Consider the following 21,574-nt stretch of genomic DNA (forward strand, 5'->3'; position numbering starts at 1 on the left):
AAAAAAAACACACAATGTAGTAACATTGTCATTAGTTCAAAATTATTTTTTAAGTTAAAAGATAGAGAATATGATGATCATTAAATTTGTCAATAGTCATGCTCCCTCCAATCCTTAATATAGAAGGAAAACAATTAATATAAAGAATTAAGTTTAATTTTAAATATAAGATTTTGATTCATTTTATTTCTATATTTATTATTTTTTAAACTAATTTAACTAACATAAAAATTAATATATAATTTAATGTTGAAAGAAATATTTTAGAAATATTATATCACATTTATTATAATTAATTTATCTAATTTTTTAATATACTACTTCCGGTCCTAATTATAAGAGCCAATTGACTAATTTAAGGAGATTAAGAAAGTAAGTTAAGTTAGTTATTTGTCCTAAATAAATATTATTTTTCCTAAAATATCCTTACTAACCAAGTGTATTGACTAGACCTATCATTGTTAGAAGAGCTATTTTGAAAAAAAATGTATAAATATGTGAGACAAAGTAGATTGGAGTCTTATATTTAGGATCAAAATAAAAGTCAAACAGGATCTTATATTAAGGATAAGAGGTAATATTCAAGTTAAAAATTAAAATTGCTAGTAAAATTGACACCGCGGGGCAGATGAAATGAGCAGCGGGCAGCAAGTTAAGATTGCCAAACAACTCTGCTGGCCAAATGAAAAAGGCAACAGCCTGTTGGTCAACCAGTCTTACATGAGGCACGAGTTAGTCAAAAGGTCCGAATACGGATAATGAGAAGATTAGGTCGCTTACCACCTCCCTTTGAAAAGGACTCTCATGTCTCTTCAAATATTATGTTATTTATTTGATTCTTCCCAAATAAAGCATCCAAATGGTTTTTCCTTTAAGCATGTATATGTGTATATTTCGTTTGATTTAAAAAGAGTCACACAGGCTCTAAGGGGACAAAATATTTAGGAAGATGCAGATCATTTGTTAATGATCACACGACAGACAGAGTCATACATATGACAGCAGAATCACACATTGAAAAAGATAACACAGGCTGATTCTGGCTTCAACAGCAGTCTTTTGAAGATTACGCTGTAGTTCCCGAGAAAGGCTGTGATCACTGAACTGATCACATACCAGACACAGCAAATATGAACAAAGATAGAGAGAGATCCTTCACATGTAATCAACCACACTCCTATATCTGATCTCATTCAGTCATTCATGTCAAGATCAGAAGCAAGAAAAGAAAAAGAAAAGATCCCCCTCGAATTCCCTTCTTATTGGCAAATAAATGTCTTGAGGATTACTGAGATTTGAGATTTGAGATTTGGATATACTCACACTACAGTATGAAATTAAAAATAAAAAAAAAACACACACACACACACACACTACTTCAGCCTATGGAACTGAATACACACCCATTCAAGCTTCCAACCACAGAAGATAGGGAAGATTATCTCAAGGATAGTTCATGTGGAAGATCCATTAATTGTAATCAATTAGCTCGAAGATAGGATTGAGTAAATGAGACTGAATGCATGATTAACCACATTTTCAGTTAACAGGTCAAATGGTTACTATTGGATTCTTGATGCAGATGCTGTGCATCATAGCCTACCAAGCAATGGACAGTAAAGAGGAAAAAACCTAGTGGTGATGACGATCATATCATACGTGGCCATTCTTCAAATTCCACAACAGCATCCCATATTCTACCATGTTACCATGTTGTCCAATCCTGTTCCTGTATTGATGCCCATACTTCCTAGGCTATAAATAAACCCCCAAGAGCATCTAACAAGAACATCTAAGAATGAGATAATCAGCTCAGAAACCAGGCAGTCTGAACGTTAATGTCCTGGTGAACGACTGTCGAGGGTTGAGTCAAATATTCCCTACGGACTCGTGTGAAAATCAGTTCTAGATGTGGGTATTCTGAAACAAAATGTCCTCTAGAGATGCTTGAACAGACGGGTGTGATAATTTTTCATGCAACAAGCTGCTCAATCTGAATAACTAAAGTTACAAAATAGTTATGATTCAATGACAACAAGAAGCCTTATCCCATGGACAGTTATGAACTCAATTATTCTACTAATAATCTATTGAGAAAGTGGCTGTATCCAGATAGCTGCCAAGGGATAAAATCAGAAACGTGACTGATAGATGATTGGAAAAATGTAACTCAATGAGGGAAGCCGCACATTGAAATCAAACCCAACATTCACATAAGATATAGCCCAATGAAGGTTGCTTTTTAGATTGTACTGTCTCTACTTGGGAAGATCATCAGTACATATAAGAAAGCAATAACTCATTAATACCATGGACATGGCACAAAATAACAAGCATACAATATAAAACCAGGAATAAATTATAACAAGAGCCAGCTTTGCAGTATTTATATGATTGAGGATATTTCAACTCGTCTTCTTTCTATTACATGGCAGGAAAACTATTAAGGCCAATTAGCTGATGTTCAGATATCAATGTAGCCACTATTGCACGGTTTATCCAAGGCAAGGCAGATTTAATAACTCTACAATTGATATAATGTGCTGGAATATACAAGACCATTAACGTGTAACAAATAACAATCGTCCAATGATTACAATATACTGCAGCTAGAAATATGTACAGAAATCACCAAATTCAAGCGCAGCTCAATTGCATGTGAATAATGCACTGCGGTATGCATGGGCGGAAAACCATAATGGGAGTGTTGAGCTGTACTTCACAGAGTACATCTCTTTCCAAATTCGGGTCCTGTGATGATAAACCAAAACCTGCTTATGAGTTGCCAGCAGAATATATTCACTTGTCTGACTTATCGGAAAGATTCCTGGCACCATCCCTCTGATACACCTCAGACTCACCTTATCCACCATAGACCATTCTTCTTTCCAGTAATCATTTAGTACCCATATGTTCATCCAAGCTTCTGAAATCTGAATAATGGACAGACAACCATTGAGCTCCAGGAGATATATTCTGTGTCCCATTCCATAAATCACATCATATGGCAATTGCATCTTTTTCCAATTATCACAACTAAGATCAAGCACAAGTATGTAAGCCGAATTAACAGTCAGCCAATGCAGAGCATTATTGACAAAAACAACTTGGTTCTTATTCATATGGGAGAAATGATCATCTTGGAATGAAATGAACTTTCTCCACTTGTTCAACTCTGAATCAAACACTAAACATATGAAACTTCCATCTGAACGATGACCAAAGGTGCGATGGTAACCTGCTAGGACAACTTTAAACTTCTGATATGTCAAATCACATGCCAAACCAACCAGTGTTGCTTCACCATCCGGATAAAACCGAGTCACGGGCCTTTCCCTACTCCTGGGAAGCAACTTAAACTCACGAGTCATTGGATTACAAACGTAGTAGACACCTTTATCAGGAATACTGGAGCAACATAGTAAGCCACAACAAGATGCCCTAACCTTAACCCTATCATTCAAAAATGCCAGCGAAAGTTCAGAGACGCCCCTTACTTTATCAACACAGATCAAGCTAGATTTTGACTCTGATGCGTCTGAAATGTCCAAAAGGATCATGGAGTTCTCACTAGATATTTCATTATAGAGTTGAATGAAATACTTGTCCGAGGGCAACCTATACCAGAGCTTACAGACGGTTTTGCTCCTAAAAAGTGACTTGATGGGCAACCTTGCAAGAATCTGAATAACCACTTCCTCTGGGAAAACCCCATCCCTTCGCATATTCATGATTGAAACCTCAAATGCGCAAACAAATCTGGAATTTCGAAACAAAAACGAAAAACGTGTGACTTTACGAGCTTTTCTTACCGTGACAAACTTCGGGGATGGGCATCGGATGAAACCCCACCTGAACAAATGGAGACGGAAAGAATTTAACCTGAGAATCGTACGGTTCTTATGCACAAAAAGACAGAATGGATTTTCATTTTGCCTTCACTTCTCAACAATTTAAAAGGAGATAGTTGAATTCATTCATCATTTTCGCAACCTATCGAAACGATTGCGTTCACCTTGGTGCGAAAATACCCCAGGAAAAGAAAAAGAACTGCGAACGAGTGGATCAAGCTTATGAAAGATGGGGAGAGGATGGAGTATCACTGAAGATAAAGAGCCGAAGGGGCGACCAAAAGCGAGACAGGAGGGAATCGAAAGCTCACCGGAGACACGTGGAGCGTGGACCAAAAAGAAGCAACTGATGATGAATGATGTGACGACCGAGGGGACAATTGGACATTGGATCAGTTCGTCGCTATGCCATAGCTTCTTGGGCTCTGGGAAAGCGTAGAACTTTTGATGCAGACCACAAGCAAGTGAAAATGGATTGGGCTGAAACGTGGCTTTTTCGAGTTTTCCCTCCGATTTCGCAAGTTAACCCCAGGGTGGGAAAACCTTCCCTTCGAGGACAGACAACTGATGAAGGTCGGAAACCATACATCCAGAAAATGCGAGAAAATTATTTGCTTTCGCGGCGCGTTGACCAGTACAAATGCATTTTTAGAAAGTGGTTTGAGAAATTATACAAACTTTTACTACCTTTCTTTTTGGGCCCGCACATAAATTATTGCTACTAACTTGCATTACAATTTGACTCTTACAGATCAACTTGATTGAGTAAATTGCGTAGTTTTCCGAAATTTTATTAAAAATAGAAATTTATCTACTATTATATATGTTATTAAAAAAAAAATCATATGATCAACACTGTTAAAATTATATTTTTTATTTTTAAATTTTTTACAAAATTTTCATAAAAATATAAAATAAGTTACATAAATTATACCTAAAATTCGATAAGGAAAAAATTAAATTTAATATGTAATTTAAGAAATCTTAAAATTAATGTATGCGTATTGTGTAATTTGATTGGGCATAGGGGTGGAAACAGGCTAGGCCTTATCCTTAACAGGCCAGGCCTGTATTGAAGCCTGTTGGCCTGAGCCTGGCCTGTGCAAAAGCCTGGCCTGGCTTGAAGCCTGTTAAGAAGCCTGTATTTTTTAAAAAAAAAATTTAAACATATTTAAATCAACTCAAAATTATAATAACTCAATCCAAATTATCTAAAATACAAATATAAAAATTATCTAAAATATTTAAGTGAAAAATATTTAATATTCAAATGGTAGTATATTATTTTGTTGTTCATGTTTCAAATTATATTATTTAAGTGAAAAATATTTAATAACTTGAGGAGAAGATGTAGTTAAAATGGTCACAATACAAGGGATAAACAGAAATCAAATTCATAGAGGGGTTATTTCTGTTGTCGCTTGTTGGTGATGTACATTAGAAAAATTAAGTAGTTTTGTATAGGTAAATAAAAGTCAAAAATGACAAACACGAAATCATCATCGGGCAGTAGAGTCGGTCGAGCCCAGCCCGCCAGCCCACCAAAAAAGGGGGGCTCGGGTTGGCAATATGCCAGCCCGCCAAGGTGCAAGCTATTCCAACCCACCAAGGTGCGGGCTATTCCAGCCCGCACCATTTTGAGCCCGCGATTTTTTTTTTTAATTTTTCATATAATTTATAATATAATTAAAATATTTTAACTCTTAAATTCCACATGAACAATTAAACATTGCTTCTTTCATATCATTACATAAGTAATTAAACACTTTATATATTTGTGATTCTGTGTGTAGTTATACGAAGATCATCATCCATCTTTTATTTTTCATTTATTTGTTGTGTCACTATAAAAGCCTTTATAAAATTAAATAAACATGTGATACTTATACATTTATACATAAAATATCTACTTAATTAATTTGGATAAGAAAACTAAATTACTTTGAATTAAAAAACTAGTTAAATTAATTATTTATAAAAAAATATATTAGTTTCTAAATATATTCTTAAATTATAAATTAATCCTCACTTTATTTTATCATAACTCACTACTCAAATTCAAGATTCGAAGCCTAATTTTAACATTTCAAATTAAGTTCAACCTATATTAATAATAATATTTTTTATTTTTTTTTTAAAGAATATTTAGGCGGGCTGGCCCCCCAACCCGCCTTGGCGGGCTCGGGCTGGCATACCGCCGCGGGCTAGCCCGTATCCGCACCGCCAGCCCGTATTACCACCTCTATCGGGCAGTAGGATTTGAACGAATAACAAAGTGTATATTATAGAAATCATCATTCAAGGTATATTGAAGAGTAATCCAAACATGGTTTTATTCAGGATAAAAATGTGGTATTAGGCATATTACAATATTAATCAAAACATGATATTATTTTAAAAAATTTAATTATAAATTTGTAATTATAATATTTTTAAAAAAAAAATATAACAGGTCCAGGTCGCCTAACAGGCTTAATAGGCTTATTAAAGAGCCTGGGCCTAGTCTTTTAAAAGAAATAAGCCTTTAAAAAGGCCTGAGCCTGTTTTAATTTGGAAATAGGCCAGGCCAGGCCGCCTGGCCTATTTCCACCCCTAGTTGGGCATAATGATGATATCCTTTTTTATTTTAAAACAATTGTAAAATAAAGAAATAATGTTCTCTATTTTTTTTTTCCTTTTGATAAAAACCCATCGTTACCAACATAAAATTTTCATCTCAAAATGAGTATTATGGGACAATTCAGGCCACGTAAGCTTAAGACCCCACCACTCTATAGGGGACAAATGCCAAAACTTTTTATAAAACCCCCATCGTAAGGATCATCGCCCACACCAGAATTGGTTCAAAGTTTCAATCTTTCTGTCCGTTATCAGTTTATCAGTACCACCTAGAAGCTCTCAGGACACCAAAGAACCACCATGTCTTTAGTAACAGAGGAGCTGAAGACAAAACCTGAGGTGTACCATGGAGGCCAAGTTTGCAAAGAGAGGTTCTCATTGTTGCTGGCTGAGATGGGGCTACCAGATGGGCTCTTGACGACGACGTTTCAGCAGGAGGAGGAGAACAATATCATCCAGGAATGTGGCTTCGTGAAGGAGATAGGGTTCGTTTGGCTGAAGCTTAGGGAGAAGAAAGAGCACAGGTTCGACAACATCCTCGTATGCTTCGACACCGAGGTTACGGCATTCTTGGAGCCAAACAAGATCAAGAATCTGAGAGGGGTCAAAGCTAGGGACTTCCTGGTTTGGTTCACCTTGATCGAGATTTATGTCAGAGACCCTCCTCCTCCACAAGGCTCTGTCATTACCTTCAGGTCTCTGCTTGGCTTGTCCACGTCTTTCCCTCTGTCTCTCTTCAAATCAGACAGGGAAGAAGAAGAAGCATCTCCGAGAGAAGCAAGGATGGTGGAGAAATGGTGGAAAACGATCAAACTGTAAATTGATTAGGTAAAAATCAAAGGAGGAAAAATAAAGGGATTATTATTGTTATTATTCACCGATGTAATATTGTACATTTTGTATTGCTTAAGTGCTCTGCCTCTTAGAATAATAATGTAACTAAACTAAGACGGGGCGGCCAGGAAAGAATCTGCTTTCTAGAGATTATGATTCGTTTACATGATCCAGAATATGCTTTTTCGGTTCAGGTGCTATATTCTCTCTTTTCTTCCCATATCTGTCACGCAATATTGGAAATATGGATGCGTGTGCGTGTGTTGTTTTTGTTTTATGCGTGGCAGGCATCATATTTACTATTTCCAGTCTTAATTATAAGAACCAGTTGATTAATTTGAAGAAATTAAAAAAAAAGTTAACTTAATTATTTGTAATAAATGGGTGTTATCTTTCCTAAAATATTATTGCTAATCAAGTGTATTGGCTAGAATTAAAACACTACCTTAAAAAAATACATAAATATAAGAAACAAAATGAGTTGGGGTCTTATATTTAGGATCAAAATAAAAATCAAACAAAATCTTGTATTAAAAACGGGAGATAATATTATTTAGCGCGAGAAAGGAATATAAAAAGGTGGTTGTGAGGACTAGAGAGAGAGAGAGAGAGAGAGAGAGGCTCTTATGGTTCTATATATTGGAAAGCTATGTTTACGATGAATTATATATTGACGTTCAAGGCTGATTCATGTAGTTCAAGTTCAATCAGCAATTTTGATTGCAAAATTTATTATCTGAAAATATACTTAAAGAAAGGCAGGTGGTGTCTTCTATATATTCTGCAACATGGTTGGGTTGTGTACAACTAAAAATGAGCTACACTCGCCAAAAAAAAAGGTTGCATTTGAGTTTTTAAATAAATTTTTGGTATTTTCAGATGATAAATATCACAATCAGAGATGTTTCAGCATTTTTTTTTAATTTTTTTTTATTTTTAGTATTAAAAATATGGATTTATTTTAATTGATATTCACTGTTGATCCGGAAAAGGGACATTTATCACTAAATATGTTTGTATTAATTTTTATTTGCATTCTATTATTGTAAATAAGTACTCATGTGCGTACTATTTTGGAACCCCCTTCCCATCCATATCTCTTTAAATTGTGATAATGAAGCATGAGCATTTTGGGTTTTTCCAGGCGACATGGAACATCTCTCCCAGAATGTTTTTGTGTATAATGCTTTTGTTGCTCTGTTATTTCCGGGATTAATTAAGAAAAAATAAAAAAAATTTTGATTAGTGAATTGTTAATTATAGACGTTTTATTTATATATGCATAAATTTGATTTATTATTTATACTGTAATTTTTATAATATCTAGCACTTGTTATAACTTTTAATGGGTTGGGTTTATTGATTGTACATATGAATAATTTTATATACGCACGTATCCTTCGTTCTGAACTGTTGAAACTTATTACATCTTGGATATCATGTTCAATAATACAGACTTTTTGGTATAATACTCCCTAGCTCCTTGCCGTATAAGCTACTTAACTAATTTAAAATTTAAAAAGCTAAATAAATTATTCAATTTTAATAATATGACATAATCTTTTTATAACACGCTTATATAACATTAGATTATATATTAACTCATAAATTTGATCAATTAACTTGTGAAAAATAATATATATATGTGAAAAGTAAAACAAATCAAGATTTTATATTCTAAGACCAAAACCAACTCTTTATCCTTATCCTGGTTCATATACTTAGGATAGTAGGAGTATTACACTGGAGAATATTTTTACATTAATATAAGGGAATATTTCATAAAAAGACAAATTAGACAATAATAATATTCCTATTCTTTTTATTTTCACATCTACAACATTTTCCCGCCAAATTGCTCACCCTGAAGTCTGAACCTGCGTCTCACCGAGTTCCCGGGGCTAATGGTTACCGCTAGATGTGGTACGAAGCATGAAGTCTTCTTCCCTGGGAATGCAGTAAAAAGATGCTTTGGTGTGTTGAAGCTGAGGTGGGCAATTCTTAGGAACCCACCATTTTATAAAGCGGTTGACATGTACAACCTGATAATAATTGCTCGCAGCTTAATGCAAAACCTGAGTCGTCAACATGGAGCAGACTCCCTTCAGGATGAGCTAGCTGACATGGAAGGTGAATTATTCAATTAGTGTATCCACAAAAGCGCAAATAGATGAACTGGGTCGGGATTGATTGACTGTGATCAATGTTAAATCAACCGTTTTTTTGTGCTTTTGTCCAAGGGATAAACCGGTTGATAAGTACTGCTTTTGATTTAATGATACCCAGCACTCGACTTTGCATCTTGAGAAAGTCGACTGTTTTGCTAATGTATTTGGACAATGGGTTTTCATCCACCAGCCCCCAGCTGGCCCCCCTATCCATTGTCTATGCATTTTGCAGAACTAATGGGTTGTAATTAGCAGATATTAGCACAAAGATCAAGATTTAAGAGCAAGTCATTAACAATTCTTTTTGTCAATTCATTGTCTTTATTATGTTTGAATTTCCTATATTGGAGATGTTTCTTCACTTACGTCGTTCGATTTAGTTCTGAACTTAGATTTCAGCCAAAATAATCCCCTCCAACCTGCTTGCTTATTGCTTAGTGTCTCAAGAATAAACTAGTTTACTCCAAGTCCCAAAAAAAAAAACAAAACAAAACAAAACAAAACCTGGTTCGTAACAGGGCTGTCTTAAACGCATCAGGGTTAATACCATCTGTCGCCGGGAGATGGTAGCCTCTTCATCAAAGATGACCATATCCAATCTATTATAAATCAAACGTATGGGTATTTACATGTCGTTTACTCATCTGAAATAAACCGACCTAGCTTACAACCAAATGTGGAAAAAAAAAAAAAACAGACGCCATCCACTAGCCGCCCCCAAATATACAACTTTCTGAAACCAGCTAGAATCCTATTATAATGATTCCCGTGTAGGTAGTCTCAATAACGGGATGAACACAAAGGCATCCTTCATTGAAAATTTGGTTTGACAAGCAAACTGTAGAAGTTGCGCAGAATTCTTCCGAGTCCATAGGAATCTGGCATGTAAGCTTGCAGCAATCCGTAATATACATGTCTCAACTCTCAAACCTGTGAATTTTTTATTATCAGCAATATGCAGTTAAGATAAAACTATTCTAGTGTTAGTTAACGTTCAAACTGACGCCGCACAAATTTCCATTCTCAGGGGCACAAAACAAGTCCCAACCATACCAACAATTCCCTAGAAGACTTTTTCAGACATACAAATATAATTCACGAGTGCTGAAGATTTTCCAGACAACAAAAACATTACATAAATTTACACTCAGTGAATGAAACCAGTTTTCTTAGCATCAGCATCACTACTCCTGCGCAGGACAAATGTGTTTTGACAAAAATGGATACTGCATGCAGTTGTGTTTATCTGCACGTACTCAGTTATGTGCGGATGCATATATGAACGTAATATCGACTAACGGATAGCTATGAGTTACGCATAAGGATTAAAAGCTGACACAGCCCAAAAATGTCCAGAGGAATTACACATTAACACTTACCCACATTAGAGGTAACCTAAGGAAGACAAAGGACAAGGAATATAAAACACTGAGATTGTTGTAGCCGTAACTATGTTGTGTACAAGACGTTTATCGTCTTTGCTAGGCACAAACGCCATTTTCAGTGTATTTGTCAGTTCAAAGAGCCTATAAGAAATCTGCGGGGAAACAGAATATTCAGAGTGAAACACAGTTTACAAAATTCCAATATATCATTCTCATTATCATGTACTTACTGCGATATATATAGCAGAAACGAGCATAAAATTCAACATTGGGTAGTCTGGGATTAAAGAAAGCAATAATTTGGGTTGACCATCTGGAACACCAGACCTGAAATCAATCACAGACATGGTATAAGAGAATTTATTTGATGAACAATGTAAAATAAAAGCAACACTCGCGCGTGCACTTCCTAAAAAAATCAAACAAAACATGCACACTTATGCGTCCAAGCATCAACACCTCATCACCCACTAACATACGTGTACTGAATGTGAAAGGTGTTTCCTCCCTTTGCATCATGACTAAGAAGTAATTATAACCAAATTTTTTTAGGTATACATACAATAATCGTCTAAAACTGAAAAACTGAGAAGCATTCTAAAATCCCTTCCATGCACGGAAATCATCCCAAAGCTTAAAAACTCATTCACATCATTTCTTTTCTTTCTTTTCTGGTGAACTCATTCACATGATTCCTGAAAAGGGTAAATTTCAACTAAATTGCATCTGCAACTTCCGGTAATTATATGAGGCATTTACAGATTTCGTGTCACCTTTTGTAATACCAACAACAAGACCATGTGGGACACAATACATGAGCACAAAGGTATACCTTAACCAGATATGGATCTGGGAGATATAGGTTTCCAATGTGATCTTTCCAAGCCATCTAGCAGAACAAAAGGAACCAACAGAGTGATTCACAAATCAGCGTTCTAAATCAAGGACACAAATTAGTTCAATTATTATTAGACAGCATCCACCAACAAATTCTCATCACAGGCATATGTCAAATTGCATGAGAAATTGCGTGTGGGTGTATGAGGGGAGAGAGAGTGAGTGAGAGAGAGAAAGAGTTGAATAAAAACTGAACTGAAATGAAGACCACTTACGCAAAAAGGGTCAAAGAGTAGCCACGGAAACTTTGAGTAACATTTCGGAGGCATATGTATACGCTGTTAAAAAAATAATACATGAATATCTAGAGTAATGCCTTCAATAACTCAGAAAAGCAAAAGAACAATATGGAAATAAACAAATACGTTATAGGAATCCATGAGGTGTATGGATGATATTTGTTGTAAGTAATCTTGTCCAGCTTGTATATATACTCGAACCATAAATAGCCAGCCTGGAAATTAACTCAATAGGTCAGTGCTGCAAATGAATGAAGAAAATCGAAGGTATAACATTTACATGACATCAGAAAACCATTAAAATAAAATACCAGCAAAGATATTATTGCAACAAGAGCTTTGATTGATATTCTACGCTTGATTTCCACTTCCTCCAATTTCTCCATCCATCTTTCAACCTATCAAATTTTGTGACATTCATTAAGGAATTCAACTTAAAAGACAAAGGAGGAGGAGGAGGAGGAGGAGGAGGAGGAGGAGCGGCAGCAGAAGAAGAAGAACATAGAGATGTTCCTATTTCATATTCATCAATCAATCACAGAAAAGCTGGAGGTGATCTGTGATCTGTAGAGTTTCTACAATTATTTCAAGAACATGAACTGGAAACTTACAGTTGGATGATAGTAAGCATAAATCATTCCAATTATCCAGATGTAGCGATCAAGACCGGAGCGGAAATGCCATTCATGCAAACGAGGAAGGTGAGATTTTGCAGGGTTAGGATCAGTATAACCTGCATCGAATCCCAGACTCCCAGTCAGAAAGACCACAATGCTTTTAGATGTAAGCTAAACATCACAAAAGTTACTAACCGAGCAGGAAAGAAAATGGGCTCCAGACCCATTCAAATACTCCAGGTATCTCCCATACTAGTATGACCACCAAGAAGCAAGCAATGATTTTTGCTGCAATAACTGACCCAATCTCATTGTACTTGTTCAGAATACCAAGTGCCCCATAAACCATAAGAGTGAAAAGAGTATGCATAGGACAGATGTAATACAACATATAACTGTTGTTAAGGACAACACAGCAGAACAACACCAAGAAATTAAGCCGCCACATCATCTGCTCAACCAGAAAAGCAGTGTGAGGAAGACTTTACAGTCATAGCAGAATGGTTACCAAATATTCAAAAGCATTCTTATAGTCCAAGACATCAGCATACCTGAGCAAACCTTGCAGGACTAAAATCTTTCCGTACATAATAATATGAGAAGTTCCCAAAACCAGTCATCCAGACATATGCAGCAATGAAGATACGAATGGCATTATAGATCTCAGATGCAGCAAAGTAATGGTACATCAAAAACAAAACCTGTGAGACGAAAGAGTGAAACCACAAGAAAGGCACCATATGTCAAATGGTAGCAGCATCAAAGCAAAACATCAATATGTTTACAAGAGAAACACAAAAAATCTGAACAAAAGGTTCAAACCAAATAAATGTATTTGTGTTGATTTTAGATTTCTCAATCTAGGAGTTTCAAAGTAAAGGTTTTCTCCATTGCAGAATAATAGGAGAGTTCTTAGATATGGCATCATGAAATAGTGTCCAACCTGCATCCAGCCTTTCCATTCTTCAGTCTGGTGCCTATTCAAATAAAGTATGGATTTCCCAGAGAATGGAGACTTGTCATGATGTATCTTAAAAGAAGTCATTGCCGAAACTATGATGAGGAGGAAATAGAGAAACCAGAAAAGATCCCTGTTGTAACTCTGGAAGAAATACAATTGTCAGTTTTCCCCAAAAATCATATCAGCAATACATAAAATACATAACAGAACATACCAATCAGCAATTTGTGAATGAAGATTAAATCATGCAGTCAAGGACATTTTATCCGTACAATGTGTAGATACAGAGGACAAAATGAAAAAGTACAGAGACGTGGTACTCAATTATGAAATGTCAGACACATGCCAATCTGTTCATAGATATAATAAGGTACTGAAGTGAAAAATAATAAAGAACTCTAACAACCATGGTTTTTCCCCTCGCAGCTGTTATTTAATATTAAAGTGGGAACAACTGCTGATAAAGGTTTCAACCTTTTACAGTTGTTTGACAACGTAATAAACAAAACCACAAAAGAGTGTCTGCAGTTGCTTCACGCATGACAGAACTAGAAATAAATATCAAAACGAAAGACATAATTATACTGAAACATTGCAAAATGCCTCAGTAGGTGTCAGCTAAAAAGACACAGGAGACTTGCTGCAACTTGCACATGTTGAATAGCATATCCCATTAAAAATTGGAGAGCATTAAGAAATAGTAAGTGAACTAGAAAAATGAAGTAACAAAATTTACTAACTTTTTTTGATGAGTTAAACAGATCTGTGCGATCACACAAATAAAAATAAGCCAAAAGGAGACCAAATTCAGACCTGGAACAAAGAAGAGCAAATGAGATGAAAGTCAGTATCCTGATCCAATTAACAAAGCATATTTTGAATCATATATTCCACTTACATTGCGCGAAGTGTCAAACGGTTTTCAATCAGAAAACTTTCATCCATCAAAAGGAATCTGAAGAAATAAATAAGAATGCCCAGAGCATACAATTTTAGATTAAGCAGAGATAGAACCAGAATTACAGTAAGCAGGAGAAGAGGGTCCTCTTTTACAAACCGAAAAATTGGTGATGTGGGACTACGAGCTTTTGGAGAGGCTGTCTGCAATGCTCCCCCCTCTAATAAAACTTCTGTATCCTCTTCTTTAACAGCATTACTGCTCATTTCAACCAAATTGACATCCGAAGTCCTACTAGTAGCGTCCAATAAAAACATATTTATCATTAATGATGAGGATAAGTGCTTAATTTCCAAACTTATTCTTATTGAACAAAATAAAACAACACTTCTGGGATCACCATCTAACAATTTTTCTCCTCTCTCTAGACTTATCAGGTAAATGAAAACGGATTAAGTTTGAAATAATTTGTAAAAATATGCAACATAGCGCACAATTATCAAACTAAAAATCTCAAGTTCTGAAATTCTGCCTAAAGAAGCAACCATTAGCACAAACACCACACCTAATAATCCAAACAGAAGTCATTGATCGAGAATCAAATACTTCAAAATACGCGTTTGTCAATCCTACGGAAGCCAAGCGCTTAAATTTCCTACTTGATACATCAGACAGCTTAGAAATGCAAGATAATAATACAATACATTCCACAACAAAATATAACTATTGCAGCAGCACGAGCAGCTAGAGTGAAATAACCAATCAAACTCACACTTTGGAAGCGAATGAATTCTTCCGATACTCCAATATCTCCGAGTATATCCATGCGGCGACGACAGGAATAATTCCAAGCAGGCACGAAACCTGCAGAAAAGAACAATAAATATAGAACTAAGTTTGAAACCAACAAAGGCAGTGGATAACAAGTTAGTTCATTACACTAACCCGCCATAAACACATCGAAATTCAAAGTTGCGCTCCATTTCAGTATACGACATTAAAAGACAGAATAAAATGGTGCGAGATCTAAGAGCAGAAGAAGCAGAAAGACGTACCTGACCAGGAGTCACAGGACTAGAGATAATCATATTGGAAAAGAGTGAATAGGAAGAAGAGTCAGGTCACTGCAATCACGGTAATTGGTGCAAAAAACGCAGGAGCATTGAATGCGATGAAGATCTGAGAGCAGATCTAGCAGAGAAGGAGAAGAATTTGCGGAGAAACAATGGTGGCTTTGTTCAGTAAGAAAGAAGAGGAGAGTGATGAGGAAACGGGAGAAGGTGAGATGAAACAAAACGAGTTCAAAGCACACACCGACGAGTTGTTTTTCTCTATAAATGTGATGTCCCACTCTGGATAGTCGTTGAGCGTGCACTTTTCCGCCCAACCCGACCCGTTCACCCTCCTTTACCCTTTTGTGTTACGTGCAGAGAAAATTACCCCGAGACTAAAATTAAAATGCGAGAATTTTTATTAGCATATGGGAGAAATTTCACAAAAATATGTCCGAATTTTAAAATCCTAAATCACTTTTGTTCTATATACTTTAATACTACCTCATGTACTAATTATAAAACTTTGTTTGTAATTTACAAACGAAATCTTATAATTAGAATCGAAAGTAGTATTTATTAACCAAATAATAACACATTTTTACATAAATTATGAATTTAGGATTTTAAAATTGAAATACTACCTTCAGTTTTTAAGATAAAAGTTAGTTTGACATTTAATTTGGTCCTAAAAATAAAATTTTAATACATTTTATCTCTTATATTTATTTATTTTTCTAAGATAGACCTTGTAGTAATTGCACGTGTTAGAGGGTATTTTATTTATTACAAATAACTGAACTTAGCTAATTTTTTAATCTACTTAAATTAATTAGTTATCTTTTGTGTTAAAAACAGAGGGTAGTAGTATGTTTGTGGGATTCTCTTATTTCAAATCGGGTAAAAAATGAAAATATGGGACTAGAAGACTGGATTAAAATTTTTCTTTTATGCTATGTTTGGATGGAGAGAAAATGAGAAAGGAAAATTAAGAAGAAAAAGGAAGAGAGAAGTGGTTTTTTCCTGTTTGGATCAGGGAAGAAAAGTGAGAAGAAAGAAAAGTTGAAAAAAAAAATGAGATAAGTCCCATAGTCTATTTTCCTCCCAACTTTTCTCTCCATGTATGGAGAGAAAATTAGAAGAAAACATATTTTTCCTCTCTACTCTTACATATGTTTTTTCAGCAAAATAATACCTTTTTTTTTCACTTTATTTATTATTATTAAGTCTTTCTTTTGTGTTTGCTTGATTAAAAATAAAATAACTAAAATTACAAAATCCTTCTAAAATGAACCAAAAGAAAAAAACAAGTACAGTTGTTATTTTGGTTCTTTTAGCATTACATTATACAAAATGTTTTTTTTCTTTTTGCACAAAATTATTTAATATTAAAATATAATAACATGATAATATATCTTTATCAAATAATTTGATTTTAAATTATATGATTATGTTAATGTAAATATGGTTTTTCATTGTGATATTTAATTTGATTTTAATCAAGATATATTTTGATATAACAGAAAGGATATTTTAGTCATTCATATATTTACTCTCTTTTTTTCTTTTTTCTCTTATCCATCTAAACATAAAATGTAATAATATTTTCTTTCCAATTTTCTCTTCTCTTCATTTTCTTTCCTCTTATTTTTTTTCCGCTCAACTTTTCTTGTCATCCAAACGGAGGGTTAGTGGCAACTGGAGAGCGGTTGAAATATCCTGCATTTATTAAAAGAAACAAAAATAGAAATCTCCCTCCGCCATGGAAATGCCCCTAAGCCAGTCCTCCCAAAACACGTATAATCGCGCCATCAATATTTTAATATAGGAAATATATAATTAATTTATGAATATTAAAAAAATTAGTTAAATTAATTATTTGTAACAAATAAATATCGTCTTCTTTAAAATACATTTATTAATCATGGGCATTGAAACCAACTCTTAATGGAAAGTGGCAACTTTTTAACACGTGTAATCACCATATAGATTATTTAAGGAGAAAATAAATAAATATTAAAAACAAAAAAGATTATGGTTTTGTACCTAGAATCAAATTAAATACTAATTACTCCCTCTGTTCCTTATTATAAGAGACAAATAACTAAATTACGTTGATAAAAAACAGTTAAAATTAGTTGAGGACAATTAATGTGTAAAAAATATAATGTTTTTTCCAACAATACCCCCCATTAATAAGGAGAGAAAGTATGAAAGAGAACAATTAAATTATTGAAAGAAAGAGAAGTAGGAGGGAGAGAGAGTATGAGTTAGAGGCAAAATAAATAGGGGTAAAATAGGAAATCAATACAAAAAATAGAGACAACTTTTAAGTGTCTCTTATATATGGGAACATACCATAAGCATCAAATGTCTCTTATAATAAGAAACAGATGGAGTACTTTTTATACTAATGATCAGAACTAGTATAATACAAAGAGTCACATATAAGATAAACCAAAATTTTGAAACTTGAAACTTGGTAAGTTAATCACTAATGAAATACTCTTCCAGTTTTTAATATACGACCTAATTGTTAAATTGATTTTGATCATAAATATAAGATCTATTATTTATATTTATCAATTTTTTTAAGTTACCCTTCTAGATACTCCTTCAACCATAACAAGTAGAAAAGGGAGAGAGGATATTAAGAAAAATGATTATAGTGTTTTAGAAAGAAAAAACATATCATATTTTATATAATTAACTAAATTATCTAACTTCGTTAATTTAATCAAATTAGTTAAATATATCATATATTAAGAACAGAAGGAGTACTACATTTAGAAACTCATTCACTCCAAAATTTATACTATAGTGGAATTGCGAGGCTCGGATCTTAAGCGGAGACTAACAATATTTCGGTGAGCAAATTAATGACTCAAATGACGAAAGAATCCCAATATGCTCCAGATGATATACTTGGCATCACTTCGAAGGAAACTCTGTGTCATGTGAGTTGAAATTCATGTAAATGTTGCCATCATTTGTTCGATGCCTAATGTCACCTGCAACAAGTTATGTTATTGTCTTTCCCATCAGAGGTTGTTTTGTTGTGTTTGTACCGATTTTTTGTAATTTTCTTCCCAAAAAGGCTCGATATGGAAATTGGAGATGCCTGTGTGGAAATGGGTACTAGTACGATGATTCACTTCATTAATATCCAGTGGGGTGGAGATTATACTTTTGTTATTAGCAAATACGAAATCAAAGCTATTTTCAATCCCGGGGGGTTGTTTGGATTGCATCTCAAAAGTGCTCCTCAATAGAAGCCATTAATTATTCTTGTTCACACAAGCCGTGTCGACTTTTGTGTATATAATAATCCAGATTAAAAATCGATTCGCCTATTAGATGTTATACAAGAATACTACTCAAAAAAGTTAATTACTTATCATTACTATATACTATCTCTGGTCCCAGTTATAAGAGCTAACTGACTAATTTAAGGAAATTAAGAAAAGAAGTTAAGGTAGTTATTTATCATAAATAGCTGTTGTTTTTCTTAAAATATTCTTACTAATCAAGTATATTGGTTAGAACTATCATTATTAAAAGGACTATTTTGAAAAAAAAAACATGAATATTAAAGACAAAGTGAATTGGGGTCTTATATTTAGAATTAAAATAAAAGTCAAACGAGGTCCTATATTAAGGACTGGAGGTAGTATTTGTTGGCGTCTTTCAAATAATATCATTTCTTTTAATCATTTTTTCTGCATGTGTTTTAGTTTTCATAAACAAATTGCATTATCTATTTTTCCAACTGAAAAATTGTATAATCAAGCAGTTTTTTTTAAAAAAAAAAACACGAAAGATAATAGCCAAGGAATTCTAAAATGGAACGACTTGAGAGGAGAAGTTGAAGAAGGGAGTAAAGCATAAGATGGGAAGAAGGTGCTTGGTCCCATTCCTCCATGACCCACGATGACACCTCAATGTTCACCCCCCAACAATACTGTCCCCTTGAAAACCGCTTCTCGTTCAAATTTTGTCACCACATTTCTCAAAGAGAGTATCGGATCGTACCACCGACACTCCCAAACGCCTGGAGCCAAACGCAGCCATATGTCTCCGCTTAACATTTTTCCATAATTCTTTTCAAATATAAAAAATAGACATCAATTCATGTCCAGGATGTATCTAGAAATTACTAAAAGCAGCACATTCATCGAAACCATCATGAGTATGGTGAACTGAATTGGTCAGCATCAAAATTACTATCTCATCTCCAACCTTTTAATACCAACTTATGAGATAATTTGACATTTAATTTAATCTTAATTATTTTTTAACTAGTAATTTGATCTCAAATATAATATTTTAATTTATTTTATTTTTAACATTTATTATTTTATCTTTAAGTAATTATTATAGTAATTGCATATGTTAAGAAATTATTATAAACACACGTAATTCATAAATATATTTTAGAAAATACAGCATCTATTTACTATAAATAATTAGCTTAACTAATTTTTTTAATCTCTCTAATTTAGTTAACTAGGTCTTATATTAAAGAGTAGAGATATAAACATAATTGGAGGTTAGATGTGATTTTAAATGTAAGAGCTCAATTCACTGTATCTATCAAATTTTTATTTTTTTCTAAGATATCTTTTTTGATTCTACATACTACCTCTAATCCTAAATATAAGAGCTAGTTGACTAATTTGAGTAGATTAAGAAAATAAGTTAAATTAGTTATTTGTGATAAGAAAACAAGTTAAATTAGTTATTTGTGATAAATATAGGCTATCTTTTCTAAAATATCCTTACTAATTAAATTTATTAGTTTGAGCTACTGTTATTAAAAGGACTATATTAGAGAAAAATAAATAAATATGACAAAAAAATGAATTGCGGTCTTATATTTATGATAAAAATAAAAGTCACATAAAATTTTATATTAAAAACCGAAAATAGCATTAAAAAAGTTTCTGAACAGTTTAAATGCACGTAGTTAAAGAAGTCCATCAAAAAATTATAACTCATCTGCCATCACATGTATACTCTCTCATAAAGGAGGCCATGTGTTTTATAACTCAAATTGTCATGGAAGGGTGAAAGTGTGGGAAAGGGGATATTTTCAATTGTATGTATAAAAATAAGTATAGTTTAGGAAAATAAATACATATTTTACGGTAAAATAACCGTTTTTACTAATTTTTTAATACTTACATATTAGCTAATAAATTTGTATACTAAGGATTAGAGGAAGTAGCTTCTTCAAACACATGATCAAATGCCACTATCTAGGGTTTTGAAATAATTACTCATGTTTCAAGAAAAATATTTGAATACAAAATACACCGCGACTGTGAAAGTTCTAACTTTAATGCTTTTGGCTTGATATAGATTAGTTTCAAATCCAAAATGATTTTAAAATATTATGAGTTATATTAAAAAAATTACTTTCAATCCTCAATATAAAAGCTAATTGACTAATTTAAGTATATTAAGAAAATTAGTTAAGTTAGTTATTGGTAATAAATATGTGTTGTTTTCTTTAAAATACCCTTACTGATCACATGCATTAGTTAGAATTATTATTTAATGAAACATTCAACATGTGTAACCACTAAAAAACTATCTTTAGAAAAATAAATGAATAAATAAACAAAGTGAATTAAAGTTTTATATTTAAGACTAAATTAAAAGTTAAACCAATTTTTATATTAAGAATTGTAAGTAATATATAAGGAGATATATAGACGAAGTAATTATCTCTAGAAATGGGAAAAAAAAACTAAGGTAAGAAAAAAAAAAACCAATGAGATAATAAAATAATAATAATCAGCAAGAAAATTCCGGCAAAAGAAAAAACAAATTATCAACGCGCCAACTACCCCATACCTCCACGTTTACTCCCGCTACACCATTGCGTATCTGCTTCATTTATTTGGGTCGGGCATGAGGCATCTATATATTATGAAAAAGACCAAATGACCTCCCAAAATTTCTAAAAAAGGTGTCCTGAATAGTTCCGCTTAATTGCTCCGGCAACATGTGCTCGATGTTGAGGTGGTGGTACGCAGAGATCCTCCGGT

At 33.6% G+C, this 21,574-nt stretch overlaps 3 protein-coding genes across 3 annotated transcripts; 1 reads left to right on the forward strand and 2 right to left on the reverse strand.

Annotated features, from left to right (window-relative positions):
* Nucleotides 1–2,494: 2,494 nt before the first annotated feature.
* Nucleotides 2,495–4,090, reverse strand: LOC114718841 (F-box protein At5g49610-like). Its single transcript, XM_028904281.1, has 2 exons — nt 3,853–4,090; nt 2,495–3,759 (listed from the first exon to the last, which is right to left on the reverse strand). The coding sequence occupies exon 2, from the start codon at nt 3,729–3,731 to the stop codon at nt 2,649–2,651; it is 1,083 nt and encodes a 360-aa protein (XP_028760114.1). The 5' UTR covers nt 3,732–3,759; nt 3,853–4,090; the 3' UTR covers nt 2,495–2,648.
* A 2,680-nt stretch (nt 4,091–6,770) lies between these two features.
* Nucleotides 6,771–7,343, forward strand: LOC114718838 (uncharacterized). Its single transcript, XM_028904279.1, has one exon. The coding sequence runs from the start codon at nt 6,771–6,773 to the stop codon at nt 7,287–7,289; it is 519 nt and encodes a 172-aa protein (XP_028760112.1). The 3' UTR covers nt 7,290–7,343.
* Nucleotides 7,344–10,043: 2,700 nt separating this feature from the next.
* LOC114718839 (protein REDUCED WALL ACETYLATION 2-like) lies at nt 10,044–15,762 on the reverse strand. The gene is given in 17 exon segments (XM_028904280.1): nt 10,044–10,402; nt 10,852–10,901; nt 10,904–11,009; nt 11,088–11,184; nt 11,690–11,746; nt 11,970–12,032; nt 12,120–12,208; nt 12,305–12,391; nt 12,605–12,726; nt 12,806–13,061; nt 13,162–13,311; nt 13,554–13,712; nt 14,312–14,384; nt 14,470–14,526; nt 14,629–14,760; nt 15,242–15,333; nt 15,525–15,762. Coding segments are annotated over 17 exon segments (1,629 nt in total). The 5' UTR covers nt 15,558–15,762; the 3' UTR covers nt 10,044–10,396.
* Between the last annotated feature and the right edge of the window lie 5,812 nt (nt 15,763–21,574).

This window comes from Neltuma alba, unplaced genomic scaffold (genome assembly GCF_004799145.2).
Source record: "Neltuma alba isolate B1F8T4 unplaced genomic scaffold, ASM479914v2 tig00011873_pilon, whole genome shotgun sequence".
Classification (NCBI taxonomy): domain Eukaryota; kingdom Viridiplantae; phylum Streptophyta; class Magnoliopsida; order Fabales; family Fabaceae; genus Neltuma; species Neltuma alba.